We start from the raw sequence: 21,233 nt of genomic DNA, 5'->3' as shown, positions 1-21,233 counted from the left end.
AAGTTGTATTTGGAGTGATCGCGGATCTTGGTTTAGACCTGGTTTTGTCCTGGTTTAGACCTGGTCCAGTCCCGATGTAGTCCGGGGGATCGACTCGGCGGTTGCGGCCTGTAAATATTTATGCTTATGACACTAGTTTAGACCTGGTCCAGTCCTGGTCCAGTCCTGGTGTAGTCCTGGTCCAGTCCTGGTGTAGTCCTGGTGTAGTCCTGGTCCAGTCCTGGTGTAGTCCTGGTGTAGTCCTGGTCCAGTCCTGGTCCAGTCCTGGCGATCGGCTCAGCAGTTGCGGCGTGTAAATATTTATAATCTGCAGATGACACTGCGTAGGTTCAGTCCTGGTCTAGTCCTGGTCTAGTCCTGGTCTAGTTCTGGTCTATTGGGCTGTGGGACTAATGGGCTGACCCCAATTTATCACGCCCATTTTTCAAGCTGTTTTAACAATGAAAAGCATCTGTAACTGAAATGCAAAATAGATAGATTTAATGCCGTACTGCGAAACATCCAGGCACAGCAATAACTACACAGAGTTATTGTATATTTCTAGATTTATGGTGTGTAATTATGGAGTATTTTTGGTATATTTTGTTGAATTATTTTGTTACAGCAGTTACAGTTTTGTTTGTTTAGAGGAAGGAAACTCATTTATGCGACTCATTTGACATTTTCACTGTTTTGATGATTAAAATGGGCGTGTTTCATAATAACTTTGCACGAGAAGTGGTTTAACAAAGAGTTTTAGTATCACAGCCTTGATTTAGCCTTTATTTTTACTGAACCATATTAAATCGATTTGAAATATATCGTATCGAATCGTAAGTGCACTGTATTGAGGTATGTATCGTATCGTAGAAAAGCTACACAGCGCCACTTACAACCAGCTTTATTCAGCGCACGTTTCCCTCTTGAATAAAAAGCACATTTCCCAGTTGTGGTTGTAGTCGGACTCTCCCCGGTCTCCTCTCGCCACACCCCGTCCAACCGGGCATCTCCGGGCCCCACATCAAACGCACCCTCCACCCCTCGCTCCTAGAGTAACGACCGCACTGTACATCCTCCATTCACACACACGTAGTCCCCGGTGTAGCAGGAAGTGAGGCGCTCCCGGGACACCCGCCCTCGCCGCCTCTCCCCTCTCCTCGTCCGTGGACTTCCGGAGTTGAGGGAGACTTCCTGGTTTTTGCAGATGGAGTGAGGATTAGACACAGGAAATGGGACGGGTAGAGCAGGGACAGGATTTGTGAGAATGAAAAGTCCTCCAGGGTGAACATGTGGCACGGCTGGTCACTGCTGCTGTGGGCTCTGGACGTGTGGCGCCCTCTTGTGGAGAGTTGATGCATTACGTCTTGATTTTTCCTCCTATTTATTCTAGCGTGCACTTCTTGTTCTGCAAATCACTTTAGATGACTTTGTGAACCGATTGTGCTTTGTCTGAGTTTAGAATTGTTCATTAGTTTTGGCATTTTAGCAGTGTTCTTCTTAGTTTTTAGGTTTTAACCAAATAGATCAATATATCAGGTCAATATTTGTACTTTTTAGAGCACAGGTGTCAAACATAAGGCCCAGGGGCCAGATCCGGCCCTCCAAGACCTTTAATGTGGCCCTCGGCTGATTTTCTACTAAAATATTTTAATTATATTTTCTGTTAAAATATTGGTAATTTTCTGTGCTGGTGTTTATCACAGCAGCGTCTCCAGCGTCTCTGTACGTGGCCCCTCCCACCAGAGCAGCACAAATGAAGACTTGTCTCTTTCCAAACGCTCTTAAAGGACGATCGTTTTGACTGTTGACCGTGACACCCTCATCAGAAAAATGTCCATCATGAGAAAAGTGCAGGATTTTCCAAGAAAAATTGACTTATTCCTGTTTGCATACAAGTTATTGTTAAAACATTGTGTTGAAATTGAATTTTTCTTCAAGTTTCAGGTTCTTCATAATATTATAATATTATAATAAGAAAGAGTTCATCAATTAAAAAAGATTTCTGTAATAGATTTGTGTTTCTCTGCACAAATATTTGAACTTATTGTTATTTTTGGGGTTTATATGACATGAGTTTTCTTCCGAACCCTTTGGGATCAAAGTAGGTTGGATTCGGCCCCCGGACCAAAATGAGTTTGACACCCCTGTTTTAGAGCAAACTGATGGTTTTCGACCTGAAATCTCAAGCACAGATTTCAGTATTTATTTTTGCAAACCAATCGCGTCCATATACATTAAGAGCATTTGAACATTAAACATGTTCAAATTAAATATAGCTTTTAGTAGAGGAGGGTGATAACTTTTTTAATGTCGCAGAAGCACATTGTTCCTACATGAACTGCCTCTTCGCACTTCAGAAAAAAAAAGACCTTGTGCAATTTGGCATATTTGTTTTTGCGGGGTTATTTTTCCTGTACAGATATCGAGATATATATTATATATCAAGATATAGCAAAATATATCGAAATATATTTTTTGCTCCATATTGCCCAGCCCTAGCTTTTACTGATAACAATTGCAATGCTGATTTATTCTTAATGACAAAAATAACGTACATGATGGCCCATTCATTTGCGTTTTGAGCAACTATCCAATCAGAACGCCGAATGAGCCTCACAAGAAGTTTTAATGTTGAAATCCAGTTGGTTTAAACCTAAAAGTGCAGTGCAAAAATATCTAATTAATACCTAGACAATTTTTAAATATTTTTTAATTTATGTCTTTATTTTATTTTTTTTATTTTATTTTGTATTTTATTTTATTTATTATTATTTTTTATATATTTTTTTTATATTTAATTAATAACTAGACACAAATTATTTAATGGCAATGGCATATATTAAAGGTAAGTATCTCATTTCCACACAGTTGTATTGTGTATTGTGCTGACGACGTTCCTCCTCCTGCTTCATAACCCAAATATTGTAAGTTGTAAGAACCACGTGGCTGCTTCCCTTTTATACTTTCTGTTAACATTGCCTTCTCCTTGTTCCTTGTTTTGCATCTTTTATTTCCATTTTGCATTGAATTTGATTTTTGCTTGTTCTGTTCTCTTCCTCCTCCTCCTCCTCCTTCACTGCCGCCCACTTCCACTCTCCAGCCAGGCTTTATCAGGGACCTGGTAAGTGCAGCCAGCGGTGTCTCCCATGGGTGCTCTGCTCTCACAAAGTACATCTGTGCATGGCTTTATTATGTTTTTATTAGTTTATCTCTAACCATAGACGTAGATTAATGCTTGCACTTGCAGTCTAACAAATTTAAACGTTTTTGTTTTCCGTAGTTTTTTCCAGTTTAAGATTTATTTACGTGAGATAATTATAACTGCTTTAAATATATATGTGTGTTTTTAGTTTATGATAATAAAAACAAAATACAAAGTTGAAAAAGCTGAGGCACTCAAAAAGTTGAACATAATTTAAAGCCGTTAATACCACAGGGGAGATAAAGTTAAAATCACGGCAACAAGTTTCGGCCGTTTTTAATTATTTTGTACTTTTTGAATGCCTCAGCTTTTTCTGCTTTGTATTTGAGGCTGAACAGCACCAAAAAAGGACAATTTTGCTCAATCTCTACAAATCCAAGTAACACTCCTGCCCCTTAAATTTTTGCAGAATGAAAACAAAATCTTTAGAAAATCTAGCACCCATAATTTTACTTAAAAGTACAGTATGTAACGCGTCACCTGCATGATTCTTTGGAAGATTAAACCCACGCTTCCAAACATTCTCCATGGAAACAGATACATTCTCTGTCACGCTGTTTACGAATATAGGCAAAGGAGTAACATTTCCACAGGCCAGATACGCTAGGTTTGTGGAGAGGTGCTTTTCAGTCCAATAAAAGCAACAAAAAGGAACACAGCAAAAACGTGCTTTTAATTTTATCTACTAAAAAGTTACATACTGTGGCTTTAAAATTTGATTGAATGAATAAATGGATGTTTATTCAGACAGTAATGGACAGAACATACATAAAAAATGTGAATACAGTAGATAGAATACAAAAAGTAAATGTTTTGTTTAACCCCACCCATTTTTTTCTACTGTTTCAAATTAACAAAAAACATATAGACTTTTCATTTCCTGTACAATATAAGATATAATTGCTCCGTACCAGCATTTTATTACAAATCTAACAACAACAACAACAAATATATGTATGAACAGTGTTGGGAAGGTGACTTTTAAAATGTATTCCCCTACAGATTACAGATTACATCCCCCAAAATGTAGTTTGTAACGTAATCCATTAAATTACTTAAAGTAATGAGTAATGTAATCTGAATACTTTGGATTACTTGATTTGCTGTAGAGAAGCAAAGACGAGGAAATCTTCACATAAGATGTTTTGTCTGATAAAAGAAAAAAAAAAAAAACAGACTTTACTTAATCAAATTAAAAATATTATTGTTAGAAGACGAGGAGACACAGTCCATGCAGCCTGATTTAGTCCTGTTAAATCCTGTTTTAGACCTGGTTATAGTCCTAGTTTAGTCCCAGTTTAGACCTGGTTTTAGTCCTGGTTTGGACCTGGTTTGGACCTGGTTTAGACCTGGTTTAGACCTGGTTTAGTCCTGGTTTAGTCCTGGTTTGGACCTGGTTTGGACCTGGTTTAGACCTGGTTTTAGTCCTAGTTTAGTCTTGGTTTAGACCTAGTTTAGACCTGGTTTAGTCCTGGTTTGGACCTGGTTTGGACCTGGTTTGGACCTGGTTTAGACCTGGTTTAGACCTGGTTTAGTCCTGGTTTAGTCCTGGTTTAGACCTGGTTTAGTACTGGTTTAGACCTGGTTTTAGTCCTAGTTTAGTCTTGGTTTAGACCTAGTTTAGACCTGGTTTAGTCCTGGTTTGGACCTGGTTTGGACCTGTTTGGACCTGGTTTAGACCTGGTTTAGACCTGGTTTAGTCCTGGTTTAGTCCTGGTTTAGTCCTGGTTTAGACCTGGTTTAGTACTGGTTTAGACCTGGTTTTAGTCCTTGTTTAGTCTTGGTTTATACCTAGGTCAGACCTGGTTTTAGACTTGGTTTAGACCTGGTTTGGACTTGGTTCAGTGTCTGGCAATGAGTGGAATTACCGGGGGAAAAAAAGAAGAAAAAAAAAGGGGATATAGCCCGAAATGTAAAAACAAGTAAATGCCGCCATGTAATCCATTTATTTCAACAAAGTAACTGTAATCCAATTACCACTCACTGAAACAGTAACTGTAACTGAATACAGTTACTCATAATTTGTACTCTGATTACGTAACTCCGGTACATATAATCTGTTACTCCCCAACACTGTGTATATATGTACACAGATATAATATATACATACTCACATACATACATTAAAAAGTTAAAGATGTATCACTTCAAGGTCCTGTATTACATTATTCTGGCTATTATTCCTTTTATAAATGTCCTATAAAAGTCCTTAACATCCCCAATGTTACAAAGAAGCTGCAAATGAATGAGGGACCAACATTAGAAATAAGAGAGAAAAAATGGATTGATAAAAGTTCTGCTCGTAGCATCATGAAGTGTATTAGTTCATTAACAGTAGTGTGAGTAGTTGTAGTTTTGTTTAGTGCTGGTGTATTTTGAACGTAGACTAGTGTTAGACTTTTATTGTTTTATTTGGTGTGGGTTTGTGGTGATGGGATGCACTGGTGTCTTGGTTTGACGGTGCTCACATATCTTTTTTTTTTTTCTCTTTAACTGTAAATGTTTTCTGTTGTCTTCAGATTTCCGCCCGTATCCTGGAGGCGCACCAGAACGTGGCCCAGATGAGTCTTATCGAAGCTAAAATGCGCTTCATTCAGGCCTGGCAGTCGCTCCCCGAGTTCGGAATCACCCACTTCCTGGCCAAGTAAGTGCTTTGATCGTATTTCCTTTCCTCTTTTGATTGGCTGCGGGTGTCTGTGTTCTGACTCCTGATTGGCTGTCTCCAGGTTCCAGGGCGGGAAGAAGGAGGAGCTGATTGGGATCACTTATAACAGACTGATCCGGATGGACGCGCACAGCGGAGACGCCATCAAGACCTGGCGCTTCAGCAACATGAAGCAGTGGAACGTCAACTGGGAGATCAAGATGGTAACTACACTGTACTGGTTCTCTCATTATGGGGATGTAGTGGCACAGGCAGTACACGTGCACCCACCTACGAGAGGTTTGAGGGATCACGTGTCGTTTATGGAGTGTAACGTGAGCATTATGCCTCTCACCCACACGGCTGACTCCAGTACAAATATGTCTACATTTATGTAATACACTCAAAGCACTTAAAGGTTGTATGGAGGATTTTTTTTTTTTGTTTCAAATTGTCAATGAAAGTTTAAAATACCATTACAGAGACGCAGCAGCCTTGTAATTACGATGACCAAAAAAAAAAAGAATGAAAATTTATCAACTGTGGACGTGTTGAGGCCAGATAAACATCAGCCAATAGAAAACGAGGCTGCCTCTTTACCTATTGGCTGTCAGGTCATCAATCAAACTCCCTACGTTTCTAGTGTAATTGACTCGTCAGGATGCAGGGATCACGTGGTTTATGCAGCGGTTCTTAGAGACTTCCTCACAAAGTTTGTTGCGATGGCGGACGAGAATCCACGACCAGTTCGCCGCAAAAGAAAGTCGGTTCTTGAGGTCGCTGAAAGAAGAAGAGAAGGGGAAAAGGAGCGAAGACAAACTGAGGTGATTCTTGGAGATTCCTTCCAGCGATTGCGCGAGTGAAGCGGACGAAGGGTCTAAAAACTCGCCTTCCCTTAAAAAAATCCTCTATACAACCTTTAACACTGCACTCGGTGGTGATGATGTAGCGATGGGTAGATGAGGCCTTTCCAGCACGTGTTGACATTGTGTTGGTGAGTTCTATAGTGTCATCTGGTCGTTTAAAAAATGAACTGCTTCCTATGCAGAAGCACTGATACAGCGCAGGGCTCGTTCATTCAAACATGTGAACACTCATTTGTGATAGTTGTGATCTGATATCCAACAAATGAAAGAATTGACCAAGAAGGTAATGCAGTTTTAGGTCATTAAAGCAAATCACAGCCCATTGTACAATAAAATAGGCAAATAGGTGATACATGACGAGGTGAATGGTTGTGAAAATTATAGTAAAATAAAAGTAAATAATATAGTTCTTTCAGTAAATCTGTTGTGAGCTCCACTTGGGACTGATCAAAATGAGCCCACACAGATTAGGTCTGTCTTCTGTTTCTCTGTGGTTTTATCATGAACCGAGATACAGTAAGAGTTTGAGCCTCACGAGCTTCACTCTACACCAGCTGCCTCAGCGCAACCGATACAAGACTCACCAAATGACACTTAGATGTATCGGTCATGTGACTTTTCTTAAAGTGATACACACAGCGACACAGCTCGACACAACTGGCGACGCGTTGACTTGTTTGGCCCAACACTATTCAGTGGTGGTAAACTACAGTTGTAGCCACAGCTGCCCTGGAGCAGACTGACAGGAGCAAGGCTGCCATTGGCCCTCCCAATGTGAGTGAAGTGTCTTGCCTAAGGACACAACAACAGGGGTGTTTTATGAACAGAGTGTCAGCCTGCCTCAGGGTGACTGTGGCTTCAGACGTAGCCTCATCTCCATGACAACATGACAGATGTGTGATGAATAGCAGAGCTGAAGCTTGTAAAGGCGATAAATCAGTGTTTGCCAAACTTTTTTCTGGGGACCCATATTTTAAAAGTCAAAAACCTTCACGATCCAAGTCAATAGACATTATTCGTAAATCACAAAATAAAGGTGGATTTGACCATTATTGAACATTAATAATATTAAAGATATTAAAGATAATATATAAGATATAAAGATAATGATAATAAAGATATTTTAGTGTTGACTGAGTGATGAGTGTCTCTGAAAATTATTATTACTCAAGTTTTAAACAATGAAAAACAGCAATAAAAGGATCCATAAGTCGCCTATTTGGACATTAAATGTAGAACATTTCTTTTCCACATTTAATTGAACCAACAATATTGGAACAAAATAGTCAATCAAATAATTACAAAAAGATTAGAAATTATACAAAACACGCATTAAACGATAATAATGAAACCTAATTTATGCAACTTAAATGATAAACATGAAATGAATACTGTAAATGCACACTATTGTATAAAAAAAAACATGCGCTGCAATAAATGTCAAAATGAAACAGTAGTCATTTAGTTGTGCCTATGATGTGTCGTAGAGGTTATTTATTCAACAAAAATGTTTTTCACGAGTACAAAGAAAAAGTACCTACAATAAATCCACACCCTCAGCACATTACTCTTCCATCTATCATTTATCGGAGGACCAGTCGATATAATAACTACAGCGACAGGCCAAAACACTATTTTCATGGCTTTAACACTCTGATCTAACCTCCCTCCCTCCAGGTGACGGTGGAGTTTGCGGACGAGCCCAGCCTGTCGTTCATCTGCGCCGAGGTGGACTGTAAAGTGGTGCACGAGTTCATAGGAGGCTACATCTTCCTGTCCACGCGCGCCAAGGACCAGAACGAGTCCTTAGACGAGGAGATGTTCTACAAGCTGACCAGCGGCTGGGTCTGAGCTCCACCCGCAGCACCCGCAGCACCCAAGGGCCCCCTCACCCCTCACCCGTCACCCAACGCCCCACGCATCCCCGAGGAGCACCCATCTTAACGTTATTTTATTCAGATGTGTCAGAACGGGCTGAAATGGCTCCACACGTTGCCATGGCAGACGCTATTTTTATTTTATGTACTAGATTTTCTTTTTTATTGCCTTACGCGGACTATTGTGAAGGACTCTGATTGAGAACGTTGAACATGAAGTCTCCTGGATGTCTGTGCAAACCCTCAGTCGTCCAGGTAGGTTCCAAGGCAAAAGAACATTTAATTCTGTCAACGGAGCTTAAGTTTTTGAAGCAAATACGTTTCACCACTCTGTAACTCTTATATCTGTGTGAAGGGAAGAGCTATTTATTCTGAAACTGACACACCCTTGTTGTTTACACTAAGGAGTGTCAAAACAAATAAAACAATAGTGGTAGTTGGGCTGAGTATCATTAAGAAGTTACCTCCGTACAGTGCACTTTCAATTTGATACGATATATATTACAAATCGATTTGATATGATTCGATAAAAAATAAAGGCTAAATCATGACTGTGATACTAAAAGTCTTGTTAAACCGCTTTTTTTTGTGAAGTTAATATGAAAAACGCAAATGTGTCACAAAAACGAGTTTCCTTCCCCTAAATAAGCAACAAATCTGTAGTGCTGTAACAAAATAAGTTAGTAAAATATACCAAAAAATACTCAAGATACAGCAGCTCAAGATATCGATACAGTATCATCACATTAAACTGTACGATATATCGATATTTTGATATATATGCAAATAGGAGGTAGACCAACCATTAGGGGCTTCAACAATTACGCAAAATATGACTCAGATGACGTTCACACCTTAGGGTAGCTCAATGTACTTCGAATTGCCATATGTCACTTCTAACTAGAGGTCTGCGCAGGATAGAATTTTCAGTCTCGCTCCCGCCCGCATCTGAGATATTTTGTCCCGCAAATCCCGCAAGATGTGGACGTTCGCTTTCTTAAGCTCTATCAAACACGGAGAAGCGGAAAGGAATTGTCTAAAATGTGCGCGAGATTAGACCAAAACGCAAATTTAAACAGCTTAAAATGCTAAAATAAAATATCCAGCGCAAATGATGCATAATAGGTAAACATTAATCATTTGTATATTTTACTTTACACTCATATTTAGTTGTTGGGACTGCAGTTTATCATCCCATGTACAATGTTTCTTCACGTATATTGTTCTACGGTTTTGTATTGAACATATCTGCCTTGCGTTTGTTCAGTTACAGGTGTCAAACAGGCTCAAAAATACCTTGAAAATAAGTAATTCTTAAGATCAGCAGGCTTCCTTCTCCATAGATCTGATCAGTAACTTGTCTCCCTTCTGATTACCAAGTTTATGTCGGATAATTGAGGCGAAACAGTAAAATGTGGCGGACCTTTTGCCAAAAAAGTTCCACAGTGCACCTGGAATAACAAATACTGCTTACGATAAACAACTAGGGTGTGTTCGATTCAGTGTAGTTACTTCTTTCCTTCACACAGATACAAAAGTGACTTACAGAACCTTGTCAGAAGTGAAGAAGCCTCTCGGGTGAGCGGCGAAACGTATTCACTCAAAAATGAAATCAAAAATGGCCCAGCTGACAGAATTTCTTGTTTGCGAAGTCTCCTGGATCATATACGTCCATAACAAGCCTGAACTTTAACCCAAAGATGATGTAATGTTGTCCACGCGTTTCGTATTAGTCAAGAAAACTCAACATTGTCAGTTTTTGATTTTAATATTATGGCATTGGATTAGTGTGGACATGCAGTGCAAAAATAATATACTGAAATGTGTTAAAAATGTCTTGAATTTCAAATCATAAATTCACAGATTTAGATTTTTGGTTTTAAGTTGCTTGAAAGTGCCTCTAGATATAAAAAATGTGTTTGCAATATAATTTTTTAAACATTTTTTGTAAAGTTAAATCCCCCCCCCCAAAAAAAAAAATCCGTGGAGTATGAAAATTATGAAAGTAAATCAAAATTCTTAAAAATAATTTTAAAAACCCACAAAAATCTGAAAATGCATTCGACTTAAGATTTAAATTACAAAAACAAAAATACTGATAATCAACCTGAAAAAAAATAACATTGGGGTAAAAGTTAAAGTTACTACTACTACTACTACTACTACTACTATTAGTACTACTACTACTACTACTACTACTCTGACATTCAAGACATTTTCAACAAATTTGTATATTTATTTTTGCCGTTGTGGTCTGTTAATCAAACCATCGTACGAAACTAACTTCATATTTGAGTTTTAACTGTACTACTTTTCCAATTCATGATTTTTTTAAATGAAATTCTACAAGAATACCTAGTGGCCTTCAGCTAGTCTGTACCAATCAACCCTAGGTCACTCCAGCACTATGTATCCATCCTATGAAGTCAATGAAGTGAGCACTTGTACACTACGTAGTCCTCTTTGAATAAGCTGCCTTTTACGTAATTTTATTTTTTTTTAGTACATGAAGACACTACACAGTTTTGATTTCAAATTTTCATATTTAATGTTTGTAAAGCGAGAGTTGTGACAGGCGCGTACGTTTTTTTTGGAATAGAAGAGCAGTTTAGTTTGCGTGGTTATGCCCATAGACTGTACGTAGAAGTGGACAAATTTAGGCCGTGCTGTTCATATCCAGCCAAATGAAGCTAATCGAGGCCTGCGGTTATATCGGCAAATGTGGTTCCGTATTTAAAACATGTAAGTGCGCGTTTCGTATTGACCAAAGAGCCAATCGTGAGCGGGGCCGTTGTAGATACTGGTTTGGCAGAGGTGGGTGTGTAACTCTGATTAATTCTGTCAATCAATGGTAACGGTAACAGGAGCCACTCTCGGAAAAGAAGGCACCTGATTGGATTATATACCGTATTTTTCGGACTATAAGTCGCTCCGGAGTATAAGGCTACGTTCACACTGCAGCCTGAAGTGACCCAAAACCGATTTTTTGGCCCCTATGTGACCTGTATCTGATCTTTTAATGATGACACAGATCAGATTTTTTCAAATATGACCCAGGACATTTGGATATGTGCTCCTAAAACCGATACATATCCGATCTTTTGACATGTGACTTCAGTCTGAACGGCCAAAGCGCATTTATCCGACCTACACGTTATCAACAAGCCACAAACGTCACTATTCTGCGCTGAAGTAGGTGAAAATTGTTAATGAACTCCGTGTCACTGAAGCGAAGTCAGTCTCCTTAAAACAAGTAAGTTGTTCATGTTCTGGCTCCGGTACGAGAGGAACTTTAAAATCTCCAGGTGCTCAATGCTCGCATCCACGTTTGGACAACTTCTGTAAACACAGAACACGCTCACTGCGGTTGACGTCGTCGTGTCTCCAGTGCACGAGGGACACTTTTGGGCCGTTTAATGTTCACACTGGAGATCACATACAAATCACATTTAATTGGAAATGTGAACGACCTCACAAAAACATAGGATTTCACCCAAAAAATCCGAATTGAGCATTAAGCCCTGCAGTCTGAACGTAGCGTAAATCGCACCAGCCAAAAAATGTGTAATGAACAAGAAATAAATGTATATAAGCCGTACCTTTTGGTGGAAATGTATTTTATAAAATCAGAGTCAAGGAACCGACATTTCATCTTGAAAGGCTAATTCTAGTAAAAACAGTAGAGAGAACAACAGACTGTTAACGTCACATATGAACAGTTCTTCAGATAAATATAACATAAACAGCAGAACAAGTTTAGCAAACTCTCCATCTCACTACAAATCACTAAATCCATTCAATTCTTCATCCTCGGTGTCACTTCTGAACAACTCCGCGACCTCTGGAGGTAAACAGAGCGCCGCTTCCTCTTCTGTGTCGCTGTCGTCAGACTCAGCATCAGTTCCAGTTAGAATTATTCGGGTCTTTCTGAATCCCGACAGGATGGTTTCGGTGTCACTGAAGTCCAGACTTTGTCCATTGATCCAGTGACTTCCAGGAAAGTTTTATGGTGCACCCTCCCCGTGTCACAAGTTTCTCGCTCACTCTAAACTTTCTTTCTGCTGCTCGATTATCGTTTTCATCTGCAGATTTCACGACGTGCAGCAGAACAGAGGCTCTTTCTGCAGGAGACATGCGCAGTAGGGCAAAGTGACATTGGCACAGGAGTAATAGGAGCAGATACTGACACACAAGACTAGAGCCTCTCGCCGCTTCAGTGTGAAAATTTTAATATATAAGTCGCAGGAAACACCCAAACCATGAAAAAAAGTGCTGCTTATAGTCCAAAAAATACGGTATAAAGGTTTAAAACTAAAATCAGAGTTGTTGGAACCACTTCCTTTCACAATTTCTTCCTGTTTGGAACGTAGCAGCGATGTCCACATTTATACACGTCTATTGTTACACATCAACGTGAAACCAAATCTTTTAGAACTTTAAAAAAAAATCACAACTAATTTATTTTTTTGTTTTTTGGCGAAACTTTTTACAGCGAACGTTTTTGATAATCATAACTGACCGCATGCAGCCAAATCGTAACGCAACGAATCATATAACCCGCGATTTTTGCCTTAACAAAAAGCTACGTGAAGTTTTCGAGAATATTTTAGATTTCTGTTTTTTTGTTATTTTAATTTAATTTTTTTGCAACCTCACGTCACCCCTGACAGCTCCGAGCTCGGGATCCTGCCATAACGTTACACGCTATATTTTTTTATTCGTTTTTAATTCTGAATTTTCTGTTGCTCACACCGTGTAGTATTATTCAAATGATGGTTGTTTTATCGTCACTCACCAGCAGAGGTCACTGTTTGAAGAATGAATATGCAAATGTGCTTTCTATCCTCAGTATGAAGGAGCAGCAAAAATGAAGTATTATTTTTTGTAACTATGTAAAAACACGAATTTTCTAGAATTGTACAGTTTTTTTGTTTTGTTTTTGTTTTGTTTTTTTTGCTTTAGAAGGAGAGAAGGTTAACCACCGTAACGTAATATCAGACTGTTAATGATTTTTTTTTTGTTTGTCACGTGGAAGATTTCTGAATATAAATGAAGATTACTCAAGTCTCAAACTCCAGAATTTTTTGAATGTTTAAAAAAAAAAAAAAATCATTGAAATTTCGTGCCTCTTATAATATTAATTTTTGTGATGTTTTTTAAAAAGCTCACTCGCCCCCAGTTTTCCCATCTGTCGTCATAGTAACGCGCTGCCTTCAGGGTGCCTCCGTGAAGTCGTCCCTATCTCGCAATGGTCATGTGATCCAATTAAGTCACTCATTTGTTTCTGCGCCGCCCCCTTGTGGTTGTTTTTGAAGCCAGTGTCACACAAATGGACAATCTTTTCAGTTTTTTCGAAAAAAAAAAAAAAAAAAAAATCTATACTTAGATTTTAAACATTTTGCTGGCATAAACAAGCTCACATGTGAATCACAACATTATATATTTATTTTAAACATTTATTATGTCAACATTTTTTCATAAGATTTGAGTCAACCATCATGCCTCACACTAAACAAAAAATATTTAGAGTAAACTTTTAGAATTCAGAATTCATTTTTGATTTATTTTTAAGCATAAAATTGGTTTTATTTGACCATCATGCCTCAAATTACCCAAAATAATTAAGTGAAAAATTCTTGGATTCAGAACATTTTAGATTTTTTATTTTTTCCCAAACATTTATTTTTAAGTTTAAAATTTATTTCATTTGACCATCATGCCTCACACTACACAAAGTAATTAAGTGAAATAATTAAGTGACATATTCTTGAATTCAGGATATTTTAGTTTTTTTTTTTTTTCCCAAACATTTATTTTTAAGTTTAAAATTTATTTTATTTGACCATCATGCCTCACACTACACAAAATAAGTGAAAAATTCTTGGATTCAGAATATTTTAGATTTTTTTTTTTTTTCAAACATTTATTTTTAAGTTTAAAATTTATTTTATTTGACTGATTTATTTTATTTGACCATCATGCCTCATACTATACAAAATATTTAAGTGAAAAATTCTTGGATTCAGAATATAATTTTAGAATTTCAGATTTTTATTTAAGTATAACATTTGGTTTATTTGACTATCATGCCTCATACTATAGAAAAATAATTTAGTGAAAAATGCTGGGATTTTCAAATTTAGTCAATCAATTTTTTTTCTTTTTTTTTTTTTTTTTCCTTTTTATTGTAAGTGGAGTTTTTAAAAAAAAAAATCAAAAACAACTTCACTGACACATTTTGCATGGATTTTTTTTTTTTTTTGGCCACACTATGTAAGTAAACCCAAAAGTATAAAAAGTAAAGTATTTTGACTTCTTAAGTGTACATATTCTGACTTGTAGTAGTGTGGTGCTTGTAGGAGAACCCCATGAGGCAGCTTGTCCTTGTCCTTCGCGTCGTTGAATCGAGTGAGTCCAGATGGTGTCGCTGGAGTTTGATGGTTTGAGTTGAGAGAAGCGTGCGGCCTGTGTGTGCTTCTCATGTGTGTGTACAAGCCTCCAGCCCCTCCCACTGTAAAAAATGCATTTATTTTAAAAAGTAATAAAGTAATTTTTATTTAAACCGCTGTGTCCTTTTCATACGTGTCAAGTAAAAGTATATAATGACCTAGACCTTTGCTGTTTCATCTGTCAACTCCATTTTCTCAACAAATACATATGTACAGGCAAGTTTGAGAAAGTGTCTTGCCCAATGACACAACAACAGTCACATGATAAGCAGTTACAGTTTCAGTGAAGACAGGAAGTAGGCCTAAGCAAACCGTTTATCATTCGTTCATTCATTTTTCAATATGAAACCAACTATTTTCTTCATTATTTGTCTCCAAAACCAAAATTTAAAAATGGATAATGATTTGTTTTTTTCAGTTTTAGATTTTGTGTTTAAATGAATAATGGGAAAAAAAAAAAAAAAAGGATAACGGCCGTTTTCATGACTTAAACTGTGATGCCGGAGTGAACCAGGAATAAAACTGGACTAAACTGTTTTCTGGTCCCAGTCTCAGTCCCGGTCTGGTCCAAGTCTCAGTCCTGGTCTCGTCCCGGTCTCGTTCCAGTCTCAGTCCTGGTCTTAGTCCCAGTTCTGGTCCCTGTCTGTTCCAGTCTCAGTCTCAGTCCTGGTCTCAGTCCCGGTCTCAGTCCCGGTCTGGTCCCAGTCTGGTCCAAGTCTCAGTCCTGGTCTCGGTCCCGGTCTCGTTCCGGTCTCAGTCCTGGTCTGGTCCCAGTCTCAGTTCTGGTCTCAGTCCTGGTCTGGTCTGGTCCAAGTCTCAGTCTTGGTCTCAGTCCCGGTCTCAGTCCTGGTCTCAGTCCCGGTCGGGTTCCGGTCTGGTCCCGGACCTGGTTCAGTCTTGGTTCAGTCCAACATCACAGTTTAAGTCACAGAAACGGGAAACGGTCGTTATCCATTTTGTCCATTTTTCATTTACAAACAAAATCTAAAACTGAAAAAACAAATCATTATCCATTTTTTCATTTTGGTTTTGGAGACAAATAATGAAAAAAAATTTGTTTTTTTTTGTTTTCTTGTTTTTGGTTTTATTTTGAAAAACGAATGATACACAGATTCTAATCAGTACATGTTCTTGAGTGTTTTATGTTATTCTCACCACATGCATTATACACAGGCGAGTTTTTCAGGAAGTGTCTTGCCTAATGACACAACAACAGTCACAGTAGCAGAAAATTGGCCTAATCAATTTTTAATTTAAGGTCAACTTTGAATAGTATTGTTAAAAATATTGTTATTGACATTTTATTGATTCATATTTATTCAATTATGGGCATGTTTATTGTTACCTTGAAAAACAAATTATTCACACAAACAGACTCTCCTTTCCACAGACCTGACATGGAACTTGGCCTATAGCTGTGTTCTGCACTGTCTGTAAATGAATGACTTTAATGCCATACTGGAACTTTCTTGTAGGGTTGCCAGAAATCCCGAAATTAGACACTTACCGATACTAAAACGGAACGACCACACTACATTCTAAGCAAAGCAATAACTTCTCCATGGAGACAATACCTCCAGAAAAGTAACATAGTACGCCTTTAAACTGCATGCATACATTCCAATTTAACCTCTGACTAAAAGTATCGTAATTAATGGCTCACTTCACCACTTGCAATGTCCAGAGTGTCCAGCAGATGTCAGTAAAACACCACAGTCCCTCGTCAAACAGTTTCTACACATTTTCCCTGGACAATCTGGATAAGAGAACGCGAAAAGCTTCTGAAAAATACTCACTATAGTTGCTTTTTTGGTGGACAATCTACTTGCGTTTTTGTCTCCGTGACGATGTAATGGCTTTGCTCGAAATGTTTCACAGTGCGGTATTGAACTTATCTGTCTCCATGGAAGCAGGAGATGCCACCAGACCAAGATACGGGTCGGATCTGTGCAGAGGATGGCCCGCTGACTGTACTGTAGGTGTGTTGAGCAATAAAAACACTCATAATTGAATGAATGGAGGACGGATAGATTTAATGCCGCACTGTGAAACATTTCAGACAAAGTAATACCATGAAAACCTGAAAAGTTACACAATGCAACTTTAAATGTCACTTTTTTGAGACCAATCAAAAGTTTGGACACACCCTCGTGTCTCTTATACTCAATACCTGAATCTAAATCAAGACATACTTATACAATATATCAAATTACAAGTCTATTTGCTTAAATTAAGAGTTATGGTGCAGAAATAGCTAAAAAAAAGAGAGGGAACTACATAGACCATGATCCTTTGCTCCATTTCATTGCAGACAAGAAGAAATAACAGTTCCTTCCGCTTTTAAATCTTTGGATTAAGTCTTGTCAAGGCATTTTAAGAGGAAAAAGTCGCATATTAACAGTTTTGTTTGTCTCCACAAAATATCATAATAAATATCGCAGCGTGAGATGTATATTGTGAAAATATCGTACCGAGAGATTTGGATATTGTTACATCTCTAATCGTGAACATCCCCACCATTTTGTGAGCTTTCCCACGATATCGCAGTAAATATTATACCGTGAAGTTCATACCGTGATGATATCGTATCGTGAGACTTGGATATCGTGACACCCCCTAATTATTACAACAAAAAAATGTCAATTTAATAATAATTTTAGCTGACCCCCATCTGTATTAAATATAATTGGTGTCTGAAATGCAGCTATAACCAAAAGTACAAACAACATCTGCGTGAAAACAAGCCAGAAGAAACCCTCCTCCAGGTTGAATACGAGTCGCGTTTGTGGAGATGTTTTCGTGCAATAAACGCCAACCAAATTGAAAAAAACAAACATTATATTTTAACACTGGGGTGGATTAAAATCAGTCTCACATCTCCCCACTCCATTTCAAACATCGATCTTTTATCTGTATGAGTAAATGTGGGACTTCATCTCTGTCCCACCTTCTGTTTCTTACAACTTCAATGAAAGATTAACACAACAATACTCTTCTATTATTATGTAACTTTTTAGTTGGCTATGTCTGGAATGTTCCACAGTGTGACATTAAACAGCTCTACCTTACATTTACTCAATTACAGGCAGTGTTGGGGAGTAACAGATTACATGTACCGGTGTTACGTAATCAGAGTACAAATTATGAGTAACTGTATTCGGTTACAGTTACTGTTTCAGTGAGTGGGAATTGGATTACAGTTACTTTGTTGAAATAAATGGATTACATGGCGGTATTTTCCTGTTTTCCTGTTTTCACATTCTGGGTTGTATCCCCCCTTTTTTCTTTTTTTTTTTTTCGGTAATTCCACTCATTGCCGGAAACTAAACCGGGTCTGAACTAGATCTAAACCAGGACTAAACCAGGACTAAAACAAGGTCTAAACTAGATCTAAACCAGATCTAAAACCAGGACTAAACCAGGACTAAACCAGGACAAAACCAGGATTAAACCAGGACTAAACCAGGACTAAACCAAGACTAAACCAGGACAAAACCAGGATTAAACCAGGACTAAACCAAGACTAAACCAGGACAAAACCAGGATTAAACCAGGACTAAACCAAGACTAAACCAGGACAAAACCAGGATTAAACCAGGACTAAACCAGGACTAAACCAAGACTAAACCAGGACAAAACCAGGATTAAACCAGGACTAAACCAAGACTAAACCAGGACAAAACCAGGATTAAACCAGGACTAAACCAAGACTAAACCAGGACAAAACCAGGACTAAATCAGGATTAAACCAGGACTAAACCAAGACTAAACCAGGACAAAACCAGGATTAAACCAGGACTAAACCAAGACTAAACCAGGACTAAATCAGGATTTAACAGGACTAAACCATGCTACGTGGACGTGTCTCTTCCTCTTCTATCAATAATATTTTTAATTTGGTTCAGTAAAGTCTGGGCTTTTCATTTTCTTTTAGCAGACAAAACATCTTATGTTACGATATCCTAGTCTTTGCTTCTCTACAGCAAATCAAGTAATCCAAAGTACTCGTATTCGTAACGTATATATGATTACGTTACTCACCTTAAATAACTTAATGGATTACGTTACAAACTACATTTTGGGGAATGTAATCTGTAATCTGTAGGGGAATACATTTTAAAAATAACCTTCCCAACACTGATTACAGGTGGTTTTATAGCTCAAAAATTGGTAGAAAAACAGGTATTCCAATGGTGAGCGAGATGTTGTTGCTTTGTCTGGAATGTTTCACAGTGTGGCATTAAACCTTTCTATCTCCATAGAGACCAAACCAGACCAAGTTACAGGTCAGATCTGAGGAGAGGCGACCCCGTTCACAGTCAGAATGTTGTTTTTCTACATATTTTTGAGCTATAAAACCACCTGTAATCGGATAAACGTAAGGTAGAGCTGTTTAATGTCACACTGCGGAACGTTCCAGACATCTCCATGGAAACAAGCAGGTGACAGACCCCCAACCAAAAACTTATTGCACTATTTAAAACAAAATATAATCACTTTTGGATGGGGAAAAAACTCATCCAAATGTTGCATGTCACAGGAAACCCCATGAGCAGCTCTATTTTCTCCTGAACAGAACTTCCATGAAATCCAACCATGTGTATCTGACCTTGATCTCCGTCCAGACCTGTCATCCTCTTGAACTGGATCCGTACACATGTGACGTTATTATTATGAGACACTTCCACCCAGGTTTAGGGGGGGCGTTACCATGGGGACGGGGCCAAAACACTGGGCTTTTATCGGAGCGGATCGGTTTACGCACCAGCTGCCCTACAGTGAGGAACATCTGGACGCCGCTAGCAGGGACATGACATAATAAAGTCATTAGAGTCAGAGAGGTAAGATTTAAAGCTGCACTCAGGAACTTTTCTGGAGGAGGAAAACGGCACATGTATTGTATGTATGTAACTTGTCATTCGCCAGGTCAAGTTACGGGCCGGATCGTAAGACTGGAAATTTTTTTTGAGATATTTTTGAGCAATAAAAACATCTTTAATTGAATAAATGTAAGATAATGTGGTATTGCGGAACATTCTATGCAAGGCAAAGCAATCATTTCCCCAAGAGAAGCAGGTGGTGAACCATCTTGAAAAAAAGTTACATAGTATAACTTTAAATTGAATGTGAATAGAATTTAATCAAGTAGCAGAACCGAGAAATCAATCTCGTAACCAAGGAAACCAAACTTGTAACCAAGGAAACCAAGATCGTAACCAAGGAAACCAAGATTGCAACCAAGGAAACTAAACTCGTAACCAAGGAAACCAAGATTGTAACCAAGGAAACTAAACTCGTAACCAAGGAAACCAAGATTGTAACCAAGGAAACCAAGATCGTAACCAAGGAAACTAAAATTGCAACCAAGGAAACTAAACTCGTAACCAAGGAAACCAAGATCGTAACCAAGGAAACTAAAATTGCAACCAAGGAAACTAAACTCGTAACCAAGGAAACCAAGATCGTAACCAAGGAAACAAAAATCGTAACCAAGGAAACCAAGCTTGTAACCAAGGAAACTAAACTCACAACCAAGGAAACCAAGCTTGTAACCAAGGAAACTAAGATTGTAACCAAGGAAACGGAGATCGTAACCAAGGAAACCAAGATTGTAACCAAGGAAACTAAACTCACAACCAAGGAAACCAATCTCGTAACCAAGGAAACTAATCTTACAACCAAGGAAACTAAAACTGTAACCAAGGAAACCAAGATCGTAACCAAGGAAACCAAGATCGTAACCAAGGAAACTAACCTCACAACCAAGGAAATCAAGCTCATAACCAAGGAAATCAAGATTGTATCCGAGGAAATCATGCTTGTAACCAAGGAAACTAAACTCATAACCAAAGAAACCAAGTTTGCAACCAAGGAGACCAAGACTGTAACCAAGGAAACTTAAAATGTAACCAAGGTAACCAAACTTATAACCAAGGAAATCAAGATTGTATCCGAGGAAACCAAGATAGTTACCGTGGAAACCAAACTCATAACCAAGGACACCAAGATCGTAACGAAGGAAATCAAGATCGTATTTGAGAAAACCAAACTCGTAAATATGGAAACCAAGATTGTAACCATGGAAACCAAACTCATAACCAAGGAAACCAATATCATAATCAAGAAAACCCACCTTTTGGCCACATAACCACGCTCGTAACCAAGGAAACGAAGCGGTAGTACTGACAATTCTCTGTTTTGATTCATACATAACCC

General features: G+C 38.2%; 1 protein-coding gene across 2 annotated transcripts in view; it reads left to right on the top strand.

The window, feature by feature from the left end:
- fermt2 (FERM domain containing kindlin 2) overlaps nucleotides 1–15,130 on the top strand; it is a 153,426-nt gene extending 138,296 nt beyond the window's left edge. Inside the window, exons 13-16 of one of the 2 annotated variants that reach the window (XM_020920598.2) lie at nucleotides 3,080–3,100; nucleotides 5,701–5,825; nucleotides 5,908–6,049; nucleotides 8,369–15,130. In XM_020920598.2, coding sequence (XP_020776257.1) covers nucleotides 3,080–3,100; nucleotides 5,701–5,825; nucleotides 5,908–6,049; nucleotides 8,369–8,542 — 462 coding nt within the window. In that variant the 3' untranslated portion in view covers nucleotides 8,543–15,130. The remainder of the gene's footprint in view (nucleotides 1–3,079; nucleotides 3,101–5,700; nucleotides 5,826–5,907; nucleotides 6,050–8,368) is intronic. The other variant, XM_020920599.2, reaches the window with a different exon arrangement.
- The last annotated feature ends 6,103 nt before the right edge of the window (nucleotides 15,131–21,233 follow it).

The sequence above is a fragment of the Boleophthalmus pectinirostris genome, unplaced genomic scaffold (genome assembly GCF_026225935.1).
Source record: "Boleophthalmus pectinirostris isolate CB_2022bp ecotype Guang Dong unplaced genomic scaffold, ASM2622593v1 HiC_scaffold_10, whole genome shotgun sequence".
In the NCBI taxonomy this organism is placed as follows: Eukaryota; Metazoa; Chordata; class Actinopteri; order Gobiiformes; family Gobiidae; genus Boleophthalmus; species Boleophthalmus pectinirostris.
Note: the sequence above shows the minus strand (reverse complement) of the source record. Positions and strands in the feature narration are given on the sequence as shown.